The sequence below is a fragment of the Salvelinus fontinalis genome, chromosome 13 (assembly GCF_029448725.1).
Source record: "Salvelinus fontinalis isolate EN_2023a chromosome 13, ASM2944872v1, whole genome shotgun sequence".
NCBI classification, from domain to species: Eukaryota; Metazoa; Chordata; class Actinopteri; order Salmoniformes; family Salmonidae; genus Salvelinus; species Salvelinus fontinalis.
The window spans coordinates 19,233-34,932 of record NC_074677.1 but is presented as its reverse complement, the minus strand read 5'-3'; the positions used below and the strand labels follow the sequence as shown (position 1 = coordinate 34,932).

General features: G+C 42.5%; 1 protein-coding gene across 2 annotated transcripts; it reads left to right on the top strand.

The window, feature by feature from the left end:
* Nucleotides 1-3,972: 3,972 nt before the first annotated feature.
* Nucleotides 3,973-12,635, top strand: LOC129867887 (UDP-glucuronosyltransferase 2A2-like). 2 transcript variants are annotated; one of them, XM_055941356.1, is made up of 5 exons: nucleotides 3,973-4,077; nucleotides 8,395-8,542; nucleotides 10,168-10,332; nucleotides 10,496-11,209; nucleotides 11,317-12,635. In XM_055941356.1, exons 1-5 carry the CDS (start codon nucleotides 4,040-4,042, stop codon nucleotides 11,902-11,904), a joined length of 1,653 nt encoding a protein of 550 aa, XP_055797331.1. In that variant the 5' UTR covers nucleotides 3,973-4,039; the 3' UTR covers nucleotides 11,905-12,635. The 2 variants fall into 2 exon arrangements, with proteins under 2 accessions (XP_055797331.1, XP_055797332.1); XM_055941357.1 differs by lacking the exon at nucleotides 3,973-4,077 and adding an exon at nucleotides 5,704-8,128.
* The last annotated feature ends 3,065 nt before the right edge of the window (nucleotides 12,636-15,700 follow it).

Here is a 15,700-nt window from a genome sequence, read left to right as displayed (position 1 = left end):
GTCACATGGGGGAGAGTTGTGCAGTGAGGTGTTGCTTTATTTGTTTATTGAAACCAGGTTTGTTGTTCACTTGCGCTACATAAGATGGAAGGTAGGTACATGCACTCATGGCTCTTTATAATACTGTACATTTCTTTCAATTAGTTCTGGACCTGGGGACTATGAAAAGACCCCTGGTGGCATGTCTGGTGGGGTAAGTGTGTGTGTGTGTGTGTAAATTGCAAACCATTTGAATGTTTCTTATTAAAACACTAAATGAGAGAAACGAGAGAGACTGGCATGACTAGTATTAATATTAGACGTGCTGCTCTGTTCTGGGCAAGCTGCAGCTTTACTAAGTCTTCCTTTGCAGCACTTGACCATATGACTGGACAATAATCAAGATAGGCTAAAACTAGAGCCTGCAGGACTTTTCCATTTCTTTTATTTCACCTTTATTTAACCAGGTAGGCAAAAACAAGTTCTCATTTACAATTGAGACCTGGCCAAGATAAAGCAAAGCAGTTCGACACATACAACAACACAGAGTTACACATGGAGTAAAACAAACATACAGTCAATACAGTGAAAAATAAGTCTATATACAATATGAGCAAGTGAGGTGAGATAAGGGAGGTAAAGGCAATAAATAGGCCATGGTGGCGAAGTAAATACAACATAGCAATTAAAACACTGAAATGGATTGATTTGCAGTGGAAGAATGTGCAAAGTAGAGATTTTTATTTTTATTTTTTTATTTTACCGTTATTTTACCAGGTAAGTTGACTGAGAACACGTTCTCATTTGCAGCAACGACCTGGGGAATAGTTACAGGGGAGAGGAGGGGGATGAATGAGCCAATTGTAAACTGGGGATTATTAGGTGACCATGATGGTTTGAGGGCCAGATTGGGAATTTAGCCAGGACACCGGGGTTAACACCCCTACTCTTACGATAAGTGCCATGGGATCTTTAATGACCTCAGAGAGTCAGGACACCCGTTTAACGTCCCATCCGAAAGACGGCACCCTACACAGGGCAGTGTCCCCAATCACTGCCCTGGGGCATTGGGATATTTTTTAGACCAGAGGAAAGAGTGCCTCCTACTGTCCCTCCAACACCACTTCCAGCAGCATCTGGTCTCCCATCCAGGGACTGACCAGGACCAACCCTGCTTAGCTTCAGAAGCAAGCCTGCAGTGGAATGCAGGGTGGTATGCTGCTGGTGATAGAAATATAGATATAGATATAGATAGATATAGATAGATAGAAATAATGGGGTGCAAAGGAGCAAAATAAATAAATAAATACAGTAGGGGAAGAGGTAGTTGTTTGGGATAAATTATAGATGGGCTATGTACAGGTGCAGTAATCTGTGAGCTGCTCTGACAGCTGGTGCTTAAAGCTAGTGAGGGAGATAAGTGTTTCCAGTTTCAGAGATTTTTGTAGTTCGTTCCAGTCATTGGCAGCAGAGAACTGGAAGGAGAGGCGGCCAAAGGAGGAATTGGCATTGGGGGTGACCAGAGAGATATACTTGCTGGAGCGCGTGCTACGTGTGGGTGCTGTTATCGTGACCAGTGAGCTGAGATAAGGCGGAGATTTACCTAGCGAAGACTTATAGATGACCTGGAGCCAGTGGGCTTGGTGACGAGTATGAAGCGAGGGCCAGCCAACGAGAGCGTACAGGTCGCAGTGGTGGGTAGTATATGTGGCTTTGGTGACAAAACGGATGGCACTGTGATAGACTGCATCCAATTTATTGAGTAGGGTATTGGAGGCTACTTTGCAAATTACATCGCCGAAGTCGAGGATCGGTAGGATGGTCAGTTCTACGAGGGTATGTTTGGCAGCATGAGCAAAGGACGCCGCGTTGCGAAATAGGAAGCCAACCCTAGATTCAACCTTGGATTTGACCATATGACTGGACAATAATCAAGATTAAGATAAAACTAGAGCCTGCAGGACTTGCTTTTTGGAGTGTGGTGTCAACAAAGCAGAGCACCTGTTTAATACGGACAGACCTCTCCTCATCTTCACAACCACTGAATCTATATATTTTGACCGTAACAGTTTACAATCGAAGGTAACACCAAGTCATTTAGTCTCTTACACTTGTTCAACAGCCACACCATTCATTACCAGATTCAGTTGAGGTCTAGAACTTAGGGAATGATTTGTACCAAATACAATGTATTTAGTTTTAGAGATGTTCAGGACCAGTTTATTACTGGCCACCCATTCCAAACAGACGGCAACTCCTTGTAATTAAGGGTTTCAGTGACTTCAGTAGCTATGATTGCTGATGCGTATAGACAAAGGAGATGATTGTGGACTACAAAGGAAGACCGAGCATGCCCCCCATTCTCATCAACGGGGCTGTAGTGGAGCAGGTTGAGAGCTTCAAGTTCCAGTTTCACGTCACCAACAAACTAACATGGTCCAAGCATGGGGTGGCAGGGTAGCCTAGTGGTTAGAGTGTTGGGCTAGTAACTGAGAGGTTGCTAGATTGAATCCCCGAGCTGACAAGGTAAATATCTGTCATTCTGCCCCTGAACAAGGCAGTTAACCCACTGTTCCTAGGCTGTCATTGAAAATAAGAATTTGTTGTTAACTGACTTGCCTATTTATATTTAAAAACTTAAAAAATTCCAAGACAGTTCTGAAGAGGGCATGACTGTCTATGAAGGGGTGTCCCCATACTGCTGTATTTATAGTGTATATTGGCCTCGTACCCATAGACTTGGTACTGGTACCATTTTTATATAGCCAAGTTATGATTGATTTGATAAAACAAACAATTTCATGTTTATGCCATGCTTATTGTAAATTCTGCTGCAGCTCAAGTCAACTACAAAATCCACAATACAATGCTCTCTCTATAGGCTGGCTAGTGTAAGAAATTGAAATAGAGACTGGAAACTAGCAATAACTACACTTCAACATAAGCCATATATTATACAAAAACACACATACTCCTCATTTCTCTTGGACATATGCTGGACTTAAGACACCAACTATAGACACACATAATTCCCCTCCCCCATAATAACCACAGACACACCCAACCCATGGTTGGACCTCAGGACAAAGAACTCTCAGGAACCAATGGAACGTGGACACCAGGCCTGATCAGGACTACCCAAGACCCAGATCGACCAATCGGAAGGCCGGACTCGCAGATCTACCTACTTTGCTTGTTGTCTATATAGTACTGAACAATTCTGGAAACTCCCTCTTTTTCCGGACGATTCACTAGGAGTCAGACAGAAAGAGCCTTGCTGCAAGATTTTACTAAGATATCTTTACATGTAATTAAACGGCCTTATTATAAAATTATCCACCTCGTCCTATTGTCTCCTCTTGTTCTCCTGTCAACAGTAAACGTTTTACTAACACTAGCTAGCAAAGCAAGCAGCTAGCTAGCAAACGTAGCTATACACAATAATACCAAAGACAATATCGGCATGTAACGTAGCTAGTTAGCTGTAAAATCGCCTAAATAAACTGCACGATCAATTTAGGAGTCTACCATCTCTTCATGTTCAACCTGCAGATCGATGTGCCTCACAGAGTGGAATCTAAAAATCGCAACGGCAGATATACTTTTGAGGAGATGGGAAACGTTGCCCCATGCTACGTCAATGGGCAGAACGGTGCATTCTGGGTGATTCTGGAACAATGAGCGCTCTCCTTCAAGGAGTGAATGGGAGGCTATTAGGTACTAGCTCAGAAACACAACACTAGCACGAATTTCGTCAACAAGAAGTACAACATTACATATCTTTTCGGAGTAAAATGTAATATCGTATACCTTTGGAATCGTGACATTACATACTTTTGAGGAAAATAGGAACGTTTCTCGAAATATACACTGACTTTGAGAAGGGTTTCCATGACAATTAGTTAAGTAACCGCTTAACGCAGCATGACAACGTGAACGCGATTGGTTGACAGTCTCCCGGAAGTGGCTATCCATGGGATTCCGATCTCCTTTCTATAATATCTCTGCCAACGGCACCATAAAATGCACCCTGGACTAAAGGGGCAGACAAATGGGATAAATGTGCGTGACCCTCTGTTATATTACACATTTCTCAAGGTAAGAATGGCTCATTTGAGAGAAGACATTCTCCGAGTTATGACATCAGCCAGTATTGAAATCTGACATGTACGATAGGTTAATGATATAAAAGTCGTATTCCTATGAACTTCCAGTGTAGTGAGAGACTTTATCACAGTGCCACGTCATACTGGACGGATTTCTGCCTGCTTGAACGCCAATCAGATATACAATGAAAACATGAAATGATCCAGGGAATCGATAGAACATCACTTAAGAGATGGACAAAAACGACATAACATTCAATATGGGTGAGCCTTTCCTTTAACAAAGCCAGGCACGAAACACCACAGAGGCATAAAAACGAACGTTAGTGAAAAAACAACGTTTAAAAAAAATAACTTTCTCACCGAGAGAAGTTCTGGGCCCAACTTAACAACACCTTATACCACCATCTAAGTTTAATGACACAGCCTGCGGGGCGGAGTCTGCACGTGACGTGGGTCACTATGACAACAAACACAGCTAGTTGAAACTTCCTGATTCTACCAGTGAAATGAAAATGTGCTCGTTCTAGCTTGTGGATGTTTATGATCAAAACGTATCGTTGTTAATATGATAATGACAACATGTTGTGGGAGGGCCAGAGTGAAATCCCTTTTAACTCAGCAACATTTGTGGGTTTTCCAGCAGGATCGTCTCGTTTAAGGTCCTGCCACAACATCTCAATTGGAATCCTCTATTGATGACTGACAACACAGCTCTTAGCTCCATCTGGAGATGCCTACTGGATAACTTTTATTTATATTGCTTGTCATTTTTTTCACATCTTATTAACACTTTGTTCTAGCTAGCTATTTGTGTAGGTAGCTATCAAGTAAACACAATGATATAGCAAAAAATCAAAAAAACTTTAGTGATATTTTTTATTGTTTTACAAGATGCCTTGACTCAAATACAGTAGTGTTGTCAACAAAAACACCTCATCTACCTGTTCCTGGATGGTAGGAAGCTTGGCCCCAGTGATGTACTGGGCAGCTCGCACTACCCTCTGTAGTGCGTTGCGGTCGGAGGCCGAGCAGTTGCCGTAACAGGCAGTGATGCAACCAGTCAGGATGCTCTCGATGGTGCAGCTGTATAACCTTTTGAGGATCTGAGGACCCATGCAAAATCTTTTCATCTCCTGAGGGGGAATAGGTTTTGTAGTGCCCTCTTTACGACTGTCTTGGAGTGCTTGGACCATATTAGTTTGTTGGTGATGTGGACGCCAAGGAACTTGAAGCTCTCAATCTGCTCCACTACAGCCCCGTTGATGAGAATGGGGGGCATGCTCGGTCTTCCTTTGTAGTCCACAATCATCTCCTTTGTCTTGATCACATTGAGGGAGTGGTTGCTGTCCTTGCACCACACGGTCAGGTCTCTGACCTCCTCCCTATAGGCTATCTCATCGTTGTCGGTGATCAGGCGTACAACTGTTGTGTCATCAGCAAACTTAATGATGGTGTTGGAGTCGTGCCTGGCCGTGCAGTCATGAGTGAACAGGGAGTACAGGAGGGGACTGAGCATGCACCCCTGAGGTTTACCCATGTTGAGGATCAGCGTGGCGGATGTGATGTTACCTACCCTTACCACTTGGGGGCGGCCTGTCAGGAAGTCCAGGATCCAGTTGCAGAGGGAGGTGTTTAGTCCCAGGGTCCTTAGCTTAGTGATGAGCTTTGAGGGCACTATGGCGTTGAAGAATGAGCTATAGTCAATGAATATCATTCTCACATAGGTGTTCTTTTTCTTAGATCTATAAGGGCAGTATGACTATTGGACAGGGTCTAGGGTTTCTAGGATAATGGTGTTAATGTGAGCCATGACCAGCCTTTCAAAGCATTTCATAGCTGCAGACGTAAGTGCTACGGGTCGTTATGCATTAAGGCAGGTTACCTTAGTGTTTTTGGGCACAGGGACTACGGTGGTCTGCTTGAAACATGTTGGTATTACAGACTCAGACAGGGAGAGGTTGAAAATGTCAGTGAAGACACTTGCCAGTTGGTCAGCACATGCTCGGTGTACACTTCTTGGTAATCCGGCCTTGTGAATGTTGACCTGTTTGAAGGTCTTACTCACATCGGCTGCGGAGAGCGTGATCACACAGTTGTCCGGAACAGCTGATGCTCTCATGCATGTTTCAGTGTTACTTGCCTCGACGCAAGCATAGAAGAAATTTAGCTCGTCTGGTAGGCTTGTCTCACTTGGCAGCTCTCGACTATGCTTCCCATTGTAGTCTGTAATATTTTGCAAGCCCTGCCACATCCGACGAGCGTCGGATCTGGAGCAGTACGATTCGATCTTAGTCCTGTATTGACACTTTGCCTGTTTGATGGTTTGTCGGAGGGCATAGCGGGATTTCTTATAAGCTTCTGGGTTAGAGTCCCGCTCCTTGAAAGTGGCAGTGTAACAGTATAACTTTAAACCGTCCCCTCGCCCCGACCTCGGGCGCGAACCAGGGACCCTCTGCACACATCAACAACGGTCGCCCACGAAGCGTCGTTACCCATCGCTCCACAAAAGCCGCGGCCCTTAAGGGGCAACACTACTTCTAGGTTTCAGATCAAGTGACGTAACTGATTGAAACGCTACAAGCGCGTACCCGCTAACTAGCTAGCCATTTCACATCCGTTACAGCAGCGTTACACTTTAGCTCAGAGAAAATGTTGCCTGTAATTCATGGCTTCTGGTTGGGGTATGTGCTTCTGTAGGCAAGTTAACTTCTTGTCAATAGGGGGGGGCGCTGTTTTCACTTTGGAAAAAATCGTGCCCAAATTAAACGGCCTCGTACTCTGTTCTAGATCATACAATAAGCATATTATTATTACTATTGGATAGCCTGCATGTGCTTCTGTAGGCAAGTTATGAAGACAAACCTTCATCTGCTTCTGTAGGCATGTTATTCAGAAAGTATTCAAACACCTTTCTTTTTTCCACATTTTGTTGTGTTACAAATTAGGATTCAAATGGGTTTAGTTGTCATTTTTGTCAACGATCTACACAAAATGCCCTGTAATTTCAAAGTGGAAGAAAGATTCTAACATTTGTTATAAAAATAAAAATAAAAGTTATGAAAGTAAATCTTGATTAGATACAGTAAGTATTCAACTATTCGAGTATTCAACGCCCTGAGTCAATACATGTTAGAATCATCTCTCACAGCGAATGCAGCTGTGATTCGGTATGTCTCTAAGTGCTTTGCACAATTGGATTGTACAATATTTGCACATTATTCTTTTTAAAATCCTTCAAACTCTATCAAGTTGGTTGTTGATCATTGCTAGACAGCCATGTTCAAGTCTTGCCATAGATTTTAAAGCAGATTTAAGTCAAAACTGTAACAAGGCAACTCAGGAAAATGCAATGTCGTCTTGGTAAGCAACTCCAGTGTCTATTTGGCCTTGTGATTTAGGTTATCGTCCTGCTGAAAGGTGTCTCCCAGTGTCTGGTGGAAAGCAGACTGAACCAGGTCTTTCTCTAGGATTTTGCAAGTGCCAAGCTCCATTCCCTTTCTTTTTATCCTGAAAAACTCCCTAGTCCTTGCCTGCAAAATATAATGTAGACACCACCATGCTTGAAAATATGAAGAGTGATACTCAGTGATGTGTTGTGTTGGATTTGGTCCAAACATAATGCTTTATATTCAGGACATTCATTTATTTTGTCACAACCTGGAGTCAGACTAGAGATGGACACAATCGTATATGTCAATGATAAGTAGGCATTTACATTGGGTGAGAGGTCAGTTATGTGACAGGTGTGTTTTACCTGAACTCACTGGTGTTATTGCCCATGTAGTGGTTGAATCCCAATTGGCATCCTATTCCCTACAATAGTCTACTATGTCGACCAGAGCCCTGAAGATCCTGGTCAAAACTAGTGTAATTTGGGAAGCACCACTATCTGTTTGTAAATCATCTACTTGGGCTATAGCAGGACTTCTATACTATCAGGTGGACTTTGAACCCTCAAACGTTCAGTATTGAACAGCCGATATGTAAGTTTGCAGTCGCCTGCAGAGCGTTGGTAGTGCTGTATGGACTTTATAGCACCGGTAAGCCAACTCTTAATGCATATTCGTATTCACCTACACTCAAGTACTTTGTTGTGAAAGTGTTATTAAGCTGTGCAGACAAAACACTCGAATTAACTTATTGACACAAGTAGATAACATAATGGTGAAGCTTAATTAGCTGTTATTTAACTATATGTTGCACGAGTGCAAGACTTGATAGGCTTTCAGGTCAATATCGTATTTTACGGCTAGAGGTGACTAGTTGAAAACAAGTGACTTTTGTCCTCTTTTTTTTCCCCTCTCAGCGTAGACACAATGCATTCCAGCTCTCTCTGGGGAGACCTTTCGTTTCTAAGTCTGGTGTCATTTCTCCTTCTCCTTCCTGCACCGTCCTGCCATGGAGGAAAAGTTCTGGTCTTTCCTGTCGATGGAAGCCACTGGATCAACATGAAGGTGCTCAGTGTTGTGTCTAGGGTTTTTGTTAAAGATGTATTATTAAACCTTGAGACAATTGAGACATGGATTGTGTATGTGTGCCATTCAGAGGGTGAAAGTGTAAGACAACATATTAAAGTGCCCTTGAACAGGGTATGGTAGTGGATGCCAGGCACACTTGTTTGAGTGTGTCAAGAACTGCAACTTACTGTTTACTTAGTTACATTTGACCAAATCATTCCAGTTACATAGGTTTATATTATTATATATTATGTCGCAGGGCTCGACATACAGGACTGGCAGCTGGCCGGGGGAGGTTAATGGAAACTTTCAGGGCAGTCAGTCATCCACGTCAGTGGCCTGCTTGGAAAACATAACAAATAATGACATATATCTATACACACACATACAGTACCAGTCAAGAGATTGGATACACCTACTCATTCAAGGGTTTTTCTTTATTTTTACTGTTTTCTACATTGTAGAGTAATAGTGAAGACATCAAAACTATGAAATAACACATATGGAATCATGTAGTAACCAAAAAAGTGTTAAACAAATAAAAATAGATTGTAGATTATTCAAAGTAGCCACACTTTGCCTTGATAACAGCTTTGCACACTCTTGGCATATAAAAAATATATTTTGGATTTGTTTAAAAAAAAAATGGTTACTACATTACATTACCTTGCATCTTGCTACAAATATCAAGTTATGAATAGTTTTTAATGTTTTTCTGTCAAAATACTCTGAGTCAAATCAATCTGTTTTTATTTGCACACAGTATAGGTGTAAAACATTTCCAAACTAAATTTGTAAATAGTACTGAAGTAGTTTTCTGACCGGATACTTTTTTACTTTTACTTGAGTAGTTGCTTACTTTTACTTGAGTAAATTACAATCTAAGTAAAAGTACTTTTACTTCATTTTGGATTTTCAGTACTATGGCCACCTCTGCCAGTGGGCATTTACCGTATGGTGTTCTGATTGATGATGTTCTGTGTTCTGATTGATGATGTTCTGATTGATGATGTTCTGTGTTCTGATTGATGATGTTCTGTGTTCTGATTGATGATGTTCTGTGTTCTGATTGATGATGTTCTATGTTCTGATTGATGATGTTCTGTGTTCTGATTGATGATGTTCTGTGTTCTGATTGATGATGTTCTGTGTTCTGATTGATGATGTTCTGTGTTCTGATTGATGATGTTCTTTGTTCTGATTGATGATGTTCTGTGTTCTGATTGATGATGTTCTGATTGATGATGTTCTGTGTTCTGATTGATGATGTTCTGTGTTCTGATTGATGATGTTCTGTGTTCTGATTGATGATGTTCTGTGTTCTGATTGATGATGTTCTGTGTTCTGATTGATGATTTCAAATGAACGATTTCAACCATTTTAATCAGGCCACACCTCATCACAACCACCAAAGTGGGTTTCGGCCCTCCAGTACCGGAATGGAAGAACCCTGCATCTCAATGAGACTACTGTGTATACTGTGCTAACATATGGAATTGTTTTAAGATGGTCATACCCTGGATCCTTTAGCTAATTGATGTTGAATTACGGGACCCCTTTAGGTATAAAAAAAATATATATTTTAAAAGGATTTGTTAAAATATTGATGATGCAATGTGTAGGTACTGATCGAGGAGCTCCATGCCAGAGGCCACGCCATCACAGTGGTCAGACCCTCTACCAGCTGGTACATCACAGAGGAGTCACCTCTATACACCTCCATCACCATCAAGGAGAAAGATTCCTTATACAGCTACATCGAAACTTTCCTACAGAATCAACTGAAGGTATTTCTTCGTAATGTTCCAACAGAAGAACATGAAGGTTTGATGTGTCTTTATGATTTGTTGATCCATCTATCCAGCCAGCAAACCAGCCAATCAACCATCCAGCCAGACGTAATTTATTTTGTCAAAGAGGCATTCAATCTCTGTTAATGTCTTAATTCAGGCACAGAGAGAGGGGGTATCTTTGCTGAAGTTCTTCCAACTAACCAAGGAGTTCCTCAGTATGATAGAAGAAGCCCACACCTTGGGCTGCGAGATGCTGTCTCGCATGTTCGATGACAAGGAGTTGATGAAGAGTCTCCAGGACGCTCAGTATGACATGATGCTCACCGACCCTAACATCGCTGTAGGGCTGCTGATGGCCCACTACCTCAAACTGCCTGTGGTCCTCAACGCCCGTTGGATCACCAGTGGGGAGGGCCACTTTGCCATCGCCCCCTCTCCCCTTTCATACATCCCGGTCCCAGGGTCTGGATTCACTGACAAGATGACCTTCGTCCAACGGGTCCAAAACATGCTACACTACAGCATCATCGTGTATCAGCAGAGGTTCGTAGTTGGGCCGATTTATGATGCAATTTGCTCCAAGTACTTTGAAGAGGGCTGTGACATCATATCCTTGATCCAGGAAGCTGACATCTGGCTGATGAGGTCCGACTTTGTGTTTGACTTCCCCCGTCCCACCATGCCCAACGTCTTCTACATGGGGGGGTTCCAGTGCAAGCCGGCCCAGGCCCTGCCTCCAGAGCTGGAAGAGTTTGTCCAGAGTGCCGGGGAACATGGGGTGATCGTCATGTCTCTGGGGACTCTTGTCAATGCACTTCCTGTTGATATCACAGACCAGATCGCCAGTGTGTTCGCCAAGCTGCCTCAGAAGGTATCCTGATTGTTTTTGATTATTAGCTTTTATATGTAAAGCTCTCTGCAATGTAAGTGATGTAAATGAGAGGTTATTTAAACAGAAATTAATGTCTTCTATCTAAGGTGATCTGGAGGCACCGGGGCAAGATTCCCTCTACCCTGGGCAACAACACCCTTCTGGTGGACTGGATGCCCCAGAAAGACCTCCTGGGTCACCCCCAGACCAGAGCCTTTGTGGCCCACGGAGGAACCAACGGGATCCAGGAGGCCATCTACCACGGCACCCCAGTGCTGGGGATACCCCTGTTCTTCGACCAGTATGACAATCTTCTGCGTCTGCAGGAGAGAGGCGCTGCGAAGATCCTGGAGTTGGCCATGTTCAACGGACCCAATTTCCAGCAGGCTCTGAACCAGGTGCTCACCCACGCCCCCTACAGGGAGAACATGCAGAGGCTGTCCCACCTGCACAGGGACCAGCCCATCAAGCCCATGGACAAGGCCGTCTTCTGGTTGGAGTTTGTGATGCGACACAAGGGGGCGTCTCACCTCCGTACGTCGGCCAACAGGATGCCCTGGTACTCTTACCACTCTGTGGACGTGCTGCTACTGCTGCTGGCTGCCGGAGGAGGAGTCTTGCTCTCTGCTGGGCTCCTGATTAGGATCCTCTGGAGAACCTGCCGGAAGAACAGGAACAAAACCAAACAACACTGACACCAGTAGCAGGATGGCATTACTGGAAACCAAGACTGTTCTCAGGGCAGACCTGTTATAGCTAGATATATTGCGTACGGGACAGTTCTACCATTTTCCTAAACCTAATACAATCACAGTGCCTTCGGAAAGTATTCACCTTGACTTGTTCAACATGTCGATGTGTTACAGCCTGAATTTTAAATTGATTTTAAAAAATGTTTAAGCTGAAATGTCTTCAGTCAATAATTTTTCAACCACTTTGTTATGACAAGCCTAAATATGTTCATGAGTAAAAATGTGCTTAACAAGTCACGTAAGTTGAATGGACTCACCCACATTTTATGACTGCCTTATCTATGTATGTTATGATTTGTATGAATGACGAAATGATGTATACATTTAACGTAGAACTATAACTTACAGAATTCTACCCTGTCTCTGTATAATGATAAATAATGTTTGTCCATAAGAAAGAAGGACTGTTAGCAGGCAAGGAACTGTGGCAGACAACTTGTGACCACTGTGGAACTGATAACAGGGATGGAAGTCTCCCCACGCAGGGAGGGGAGAGACCTTGGGCTTGTAGTAGATTGTATAACAGGTGGCAGGCAATGTAGGAGAAGAGTTGTGAACTATATTGTCATTGTCTTAGTGGAGGAGGGACAGTTATGATGAAATGAGAGGTATATAAACCAATGTACATATAAGGATGGGCAGTGCTCTCGTAAATAAACATGCTGACTATGGTGGACTGGCCTCTGTCTGTTTCATCTTAATAAGAACCTTATAAAGTCTTATTAACAGACAGATTATTTTAATTGAAGTTCAGTTTATGAACATTTAGGACAAAATTCTCATAACAATTGGTCCTTCGAGCCAGATCTCAATATCTGCCTCTGTCGTCCCAAGGAACTGCTGAAAACCGTGCACGGGCGGATCCAGGATCCGTAAGACAAAGACCTGACCTCTGACTTGAGGGTTTATTTCAGGCCAGTGGTGAACTAATACACGACAGAGTTAATGACGAGATCTAACCTACATTGCTTTCCCCAGTCTACGAGACAAGGTTGGTAATCTTTATTCACGAATTTGGGGGAATGATTTAAGATATCTTTTATTTGATGTTCTAAAAAGGCTTAGAATGAATCAATAATAGGTGCCAAATTATTCTAAACAGATTCACTAGGTTTCTACTTTGTAGTTTAACCTTTCTAGCCCCGGACCCCCCCCCACATTCCACTGAAAAGGCAGCGCGCGAAATTCAATTATTATTATTTTTCAATATTTAACTTTCACACATTAACAAGTCCAATACAGCAAATGAAAGGTAAACATCTTGTGAATCCAGCCAACATGTCCGATTTTTTAAAATGTTTTACAGCGAAAACACCACATATTTATGTTAGCTCACCACCAAATACAAAAAAGCACAGACATTTCTTTCACAGCACAGGTAGCTTGCACAAAACCCCCAAATAGAAATAGAATTAGTCACTAACCAAGAAACAACTTCATCAGATGACAGTCTTATAACATGTTATACAATAAATCTGTTATGATCTGATATATATTGCATTCAACGTTTTACAACCACACAGGGTGTGACTCAGTTGGTAGAGCATGGCGCTTGCAACGCCAGGGTTGTGGGTTCGATTCCCACGGGGGGCCAGTACAAAAAAAAAAAAAAGTATGAATGTATGTACTTGTAAGTCGCTCTGGATAAGAGCATCTGCTAAATGACTTAAATGTAAATGTAAATGTAATTCAACTTCAGATATAGCAGCTAACTATAGCTAACAATTGCTAACATTAGCTAACGTGTCCAAATCCTCATTACGCAATACTGAGGAAATTCCGAAAAATAGCAATATACTCGCATAATCTGATATAACTCGGTTTCAAATAGCTTCGTTATGATGTTTCTAACACCTATATCAAATTAAATTACAGACTGATATATCTAAAGTTCATTACTAAGCGTTCGAAAATGGCATCCCGGGGTCTCTCTCTGCGTAAAGTTCAACGTCGAAAAGAAGGCGTACCTCACTCCTTGGTCTTTTATAACCTCTGAGAGTTACGTAGGAGGCCCATTCCACTTCTCATTGGTTACTGACATCCAGGGGAAGGCGGGTGCAGTTCGTGTCGTTCCATAGGATATACACACCCCTTTAAACTGAACTGAGATCAGAGCTTCGCTCTCAGACCTTCGCAAAACCTGTCATGGATTTCGCTGTAGAAAGAGTTCTGTTCCACTCAGAGACATAATTCAAACGGCTATAGAAACTAGATAGTGTTTTCTATCCAATAATAACAATAATACGCATATTGTACGATCAAGAATTGAGTAGGAAGCCGTTTCATCTGTAGAGACAATTATGCTAATTTGAAACAGCACCCCCTATAGTCGCAAGAAGTTAACAAACCTCCATACGAGATCCGATGTTGTACAACACTCCTTCCGTGATCTCCAACTGCTCTTAAATGCAAATAAAACTAAATGCATGCTCTTCTACCGATCGCTGCCAGCACCCGCCCGCCCGTCCAACATCACTACTCTGGACGGTTCTGACTTTCAGTATGTGGGACAACTACAAATACCTAGGTGTCTGGTCAGACTGTAAACTCTCCTTCCAGACTCGCATTAAGCAACTGTAATCCAAAATACATTTTAGAATCGGCTTCCTATTTCTCTACAAAGCATCCTTCACTCATGCTGCTAAACATACCCCCGTAAAACTGCTGCCAAACATACCCTTACCATACCATCCTGGCGATGTCATCTACAAAATAGCTTCCAATACGCTACTCAGCAAATTGGATGCAGTCTATCACAGTGTCATCCGTTTTGTCACCAAAGCCCCATATACTACCCATATACTACCCACCACTGCGACCTGTGTGTGCTCGTTGGTTGACCCTCGCTTCATTTTCGACGCAAAACCCAATGGCTCCAGGTCATCTATAAGTCTTTGCTAGGTAAAGCCCCACCTTATCTCAGCTCACTGGTCACCATAGCAGCACCCACCCATAGAACGCTCTCCAGCAGGTATATTTCACTGGTCATCCCCAAAACCAACTCGTCCTTTGGCCGCCTTTCCTTCTCTGCTGCCAATGACTGGAACGAATTGCAAAAAATCACTGGAGCTGGAGACTCATATCTCTAACTTTAAGCATTAGCTGTCAGAGCAGCTTACCAATCATTGCACCTATACACCGCCCATCTATAAATAGAACACCCAACTACCTCTTCCCAATATTATTAATTATTTTTTTTCTCCTTTCCACCCCACTATCTCTACTTGCACGTTCATCTTCTGCACATCTATCACTCCTGTGTTTAATTGCTAAATTGTAATATTTTCACCACTATGGCCTTTTTATTGCCTTACCTCCCTAATCTTAATACATTTTCACACACTGTATACAGTCATGGCCAAACTTTTGAGAATGACACAAATATACATTTTCACAAAGTCTGCTGACTCAGTTTGTATGATGGAAATTTGCATATACTTCAGAATGTTATGACGAGTGATTTGCCATACAAATTAACTGAATAAAAAAAAAAACATTTCCACTGCATTTCAGCCCTGCCACAAAAGGACCAGCTGACAAAAGGACCGTGCTTCTACACCTGCATTGCTTGCTGTTTGGGAGATTTAGGCTGGGTTTCTATACAGCACTTTGAGATATCAGCTGATGTAAGAAGGGCTATATAAATAAATTTGATTTGATTTGACATCATATGTCAGTGATTCTCTCGTTAACACAGGTGTGAGTGTTGACGAGGACAAGGCTGGAGATCACTCTGTCA

Excerpts from the sequence above, each read along its gene's own strand:
- LOC129867887 (XM_055941356.1), top strand. The coding sequence starts at position 4,040 with ATGTGCGTGACCCTCTGTTATATTACACATTTCTCAAG. Across the intron at positions 10,333-10,495 it reads TCCTACAGAATCAACTGAAG|GCACAGAGAGAGGGGGTATC; the intron begins GTATTTCTTCGT and ends GTCTTAATTCAG. Across the intron at positions 11,210-11,316 it reads TCGCCAAGCTGCCTCAGAAG|GTGATCTGGAGGCACCGGGG; the intron begins GTATCCTGATTG and ends CTTCTATCTAAG.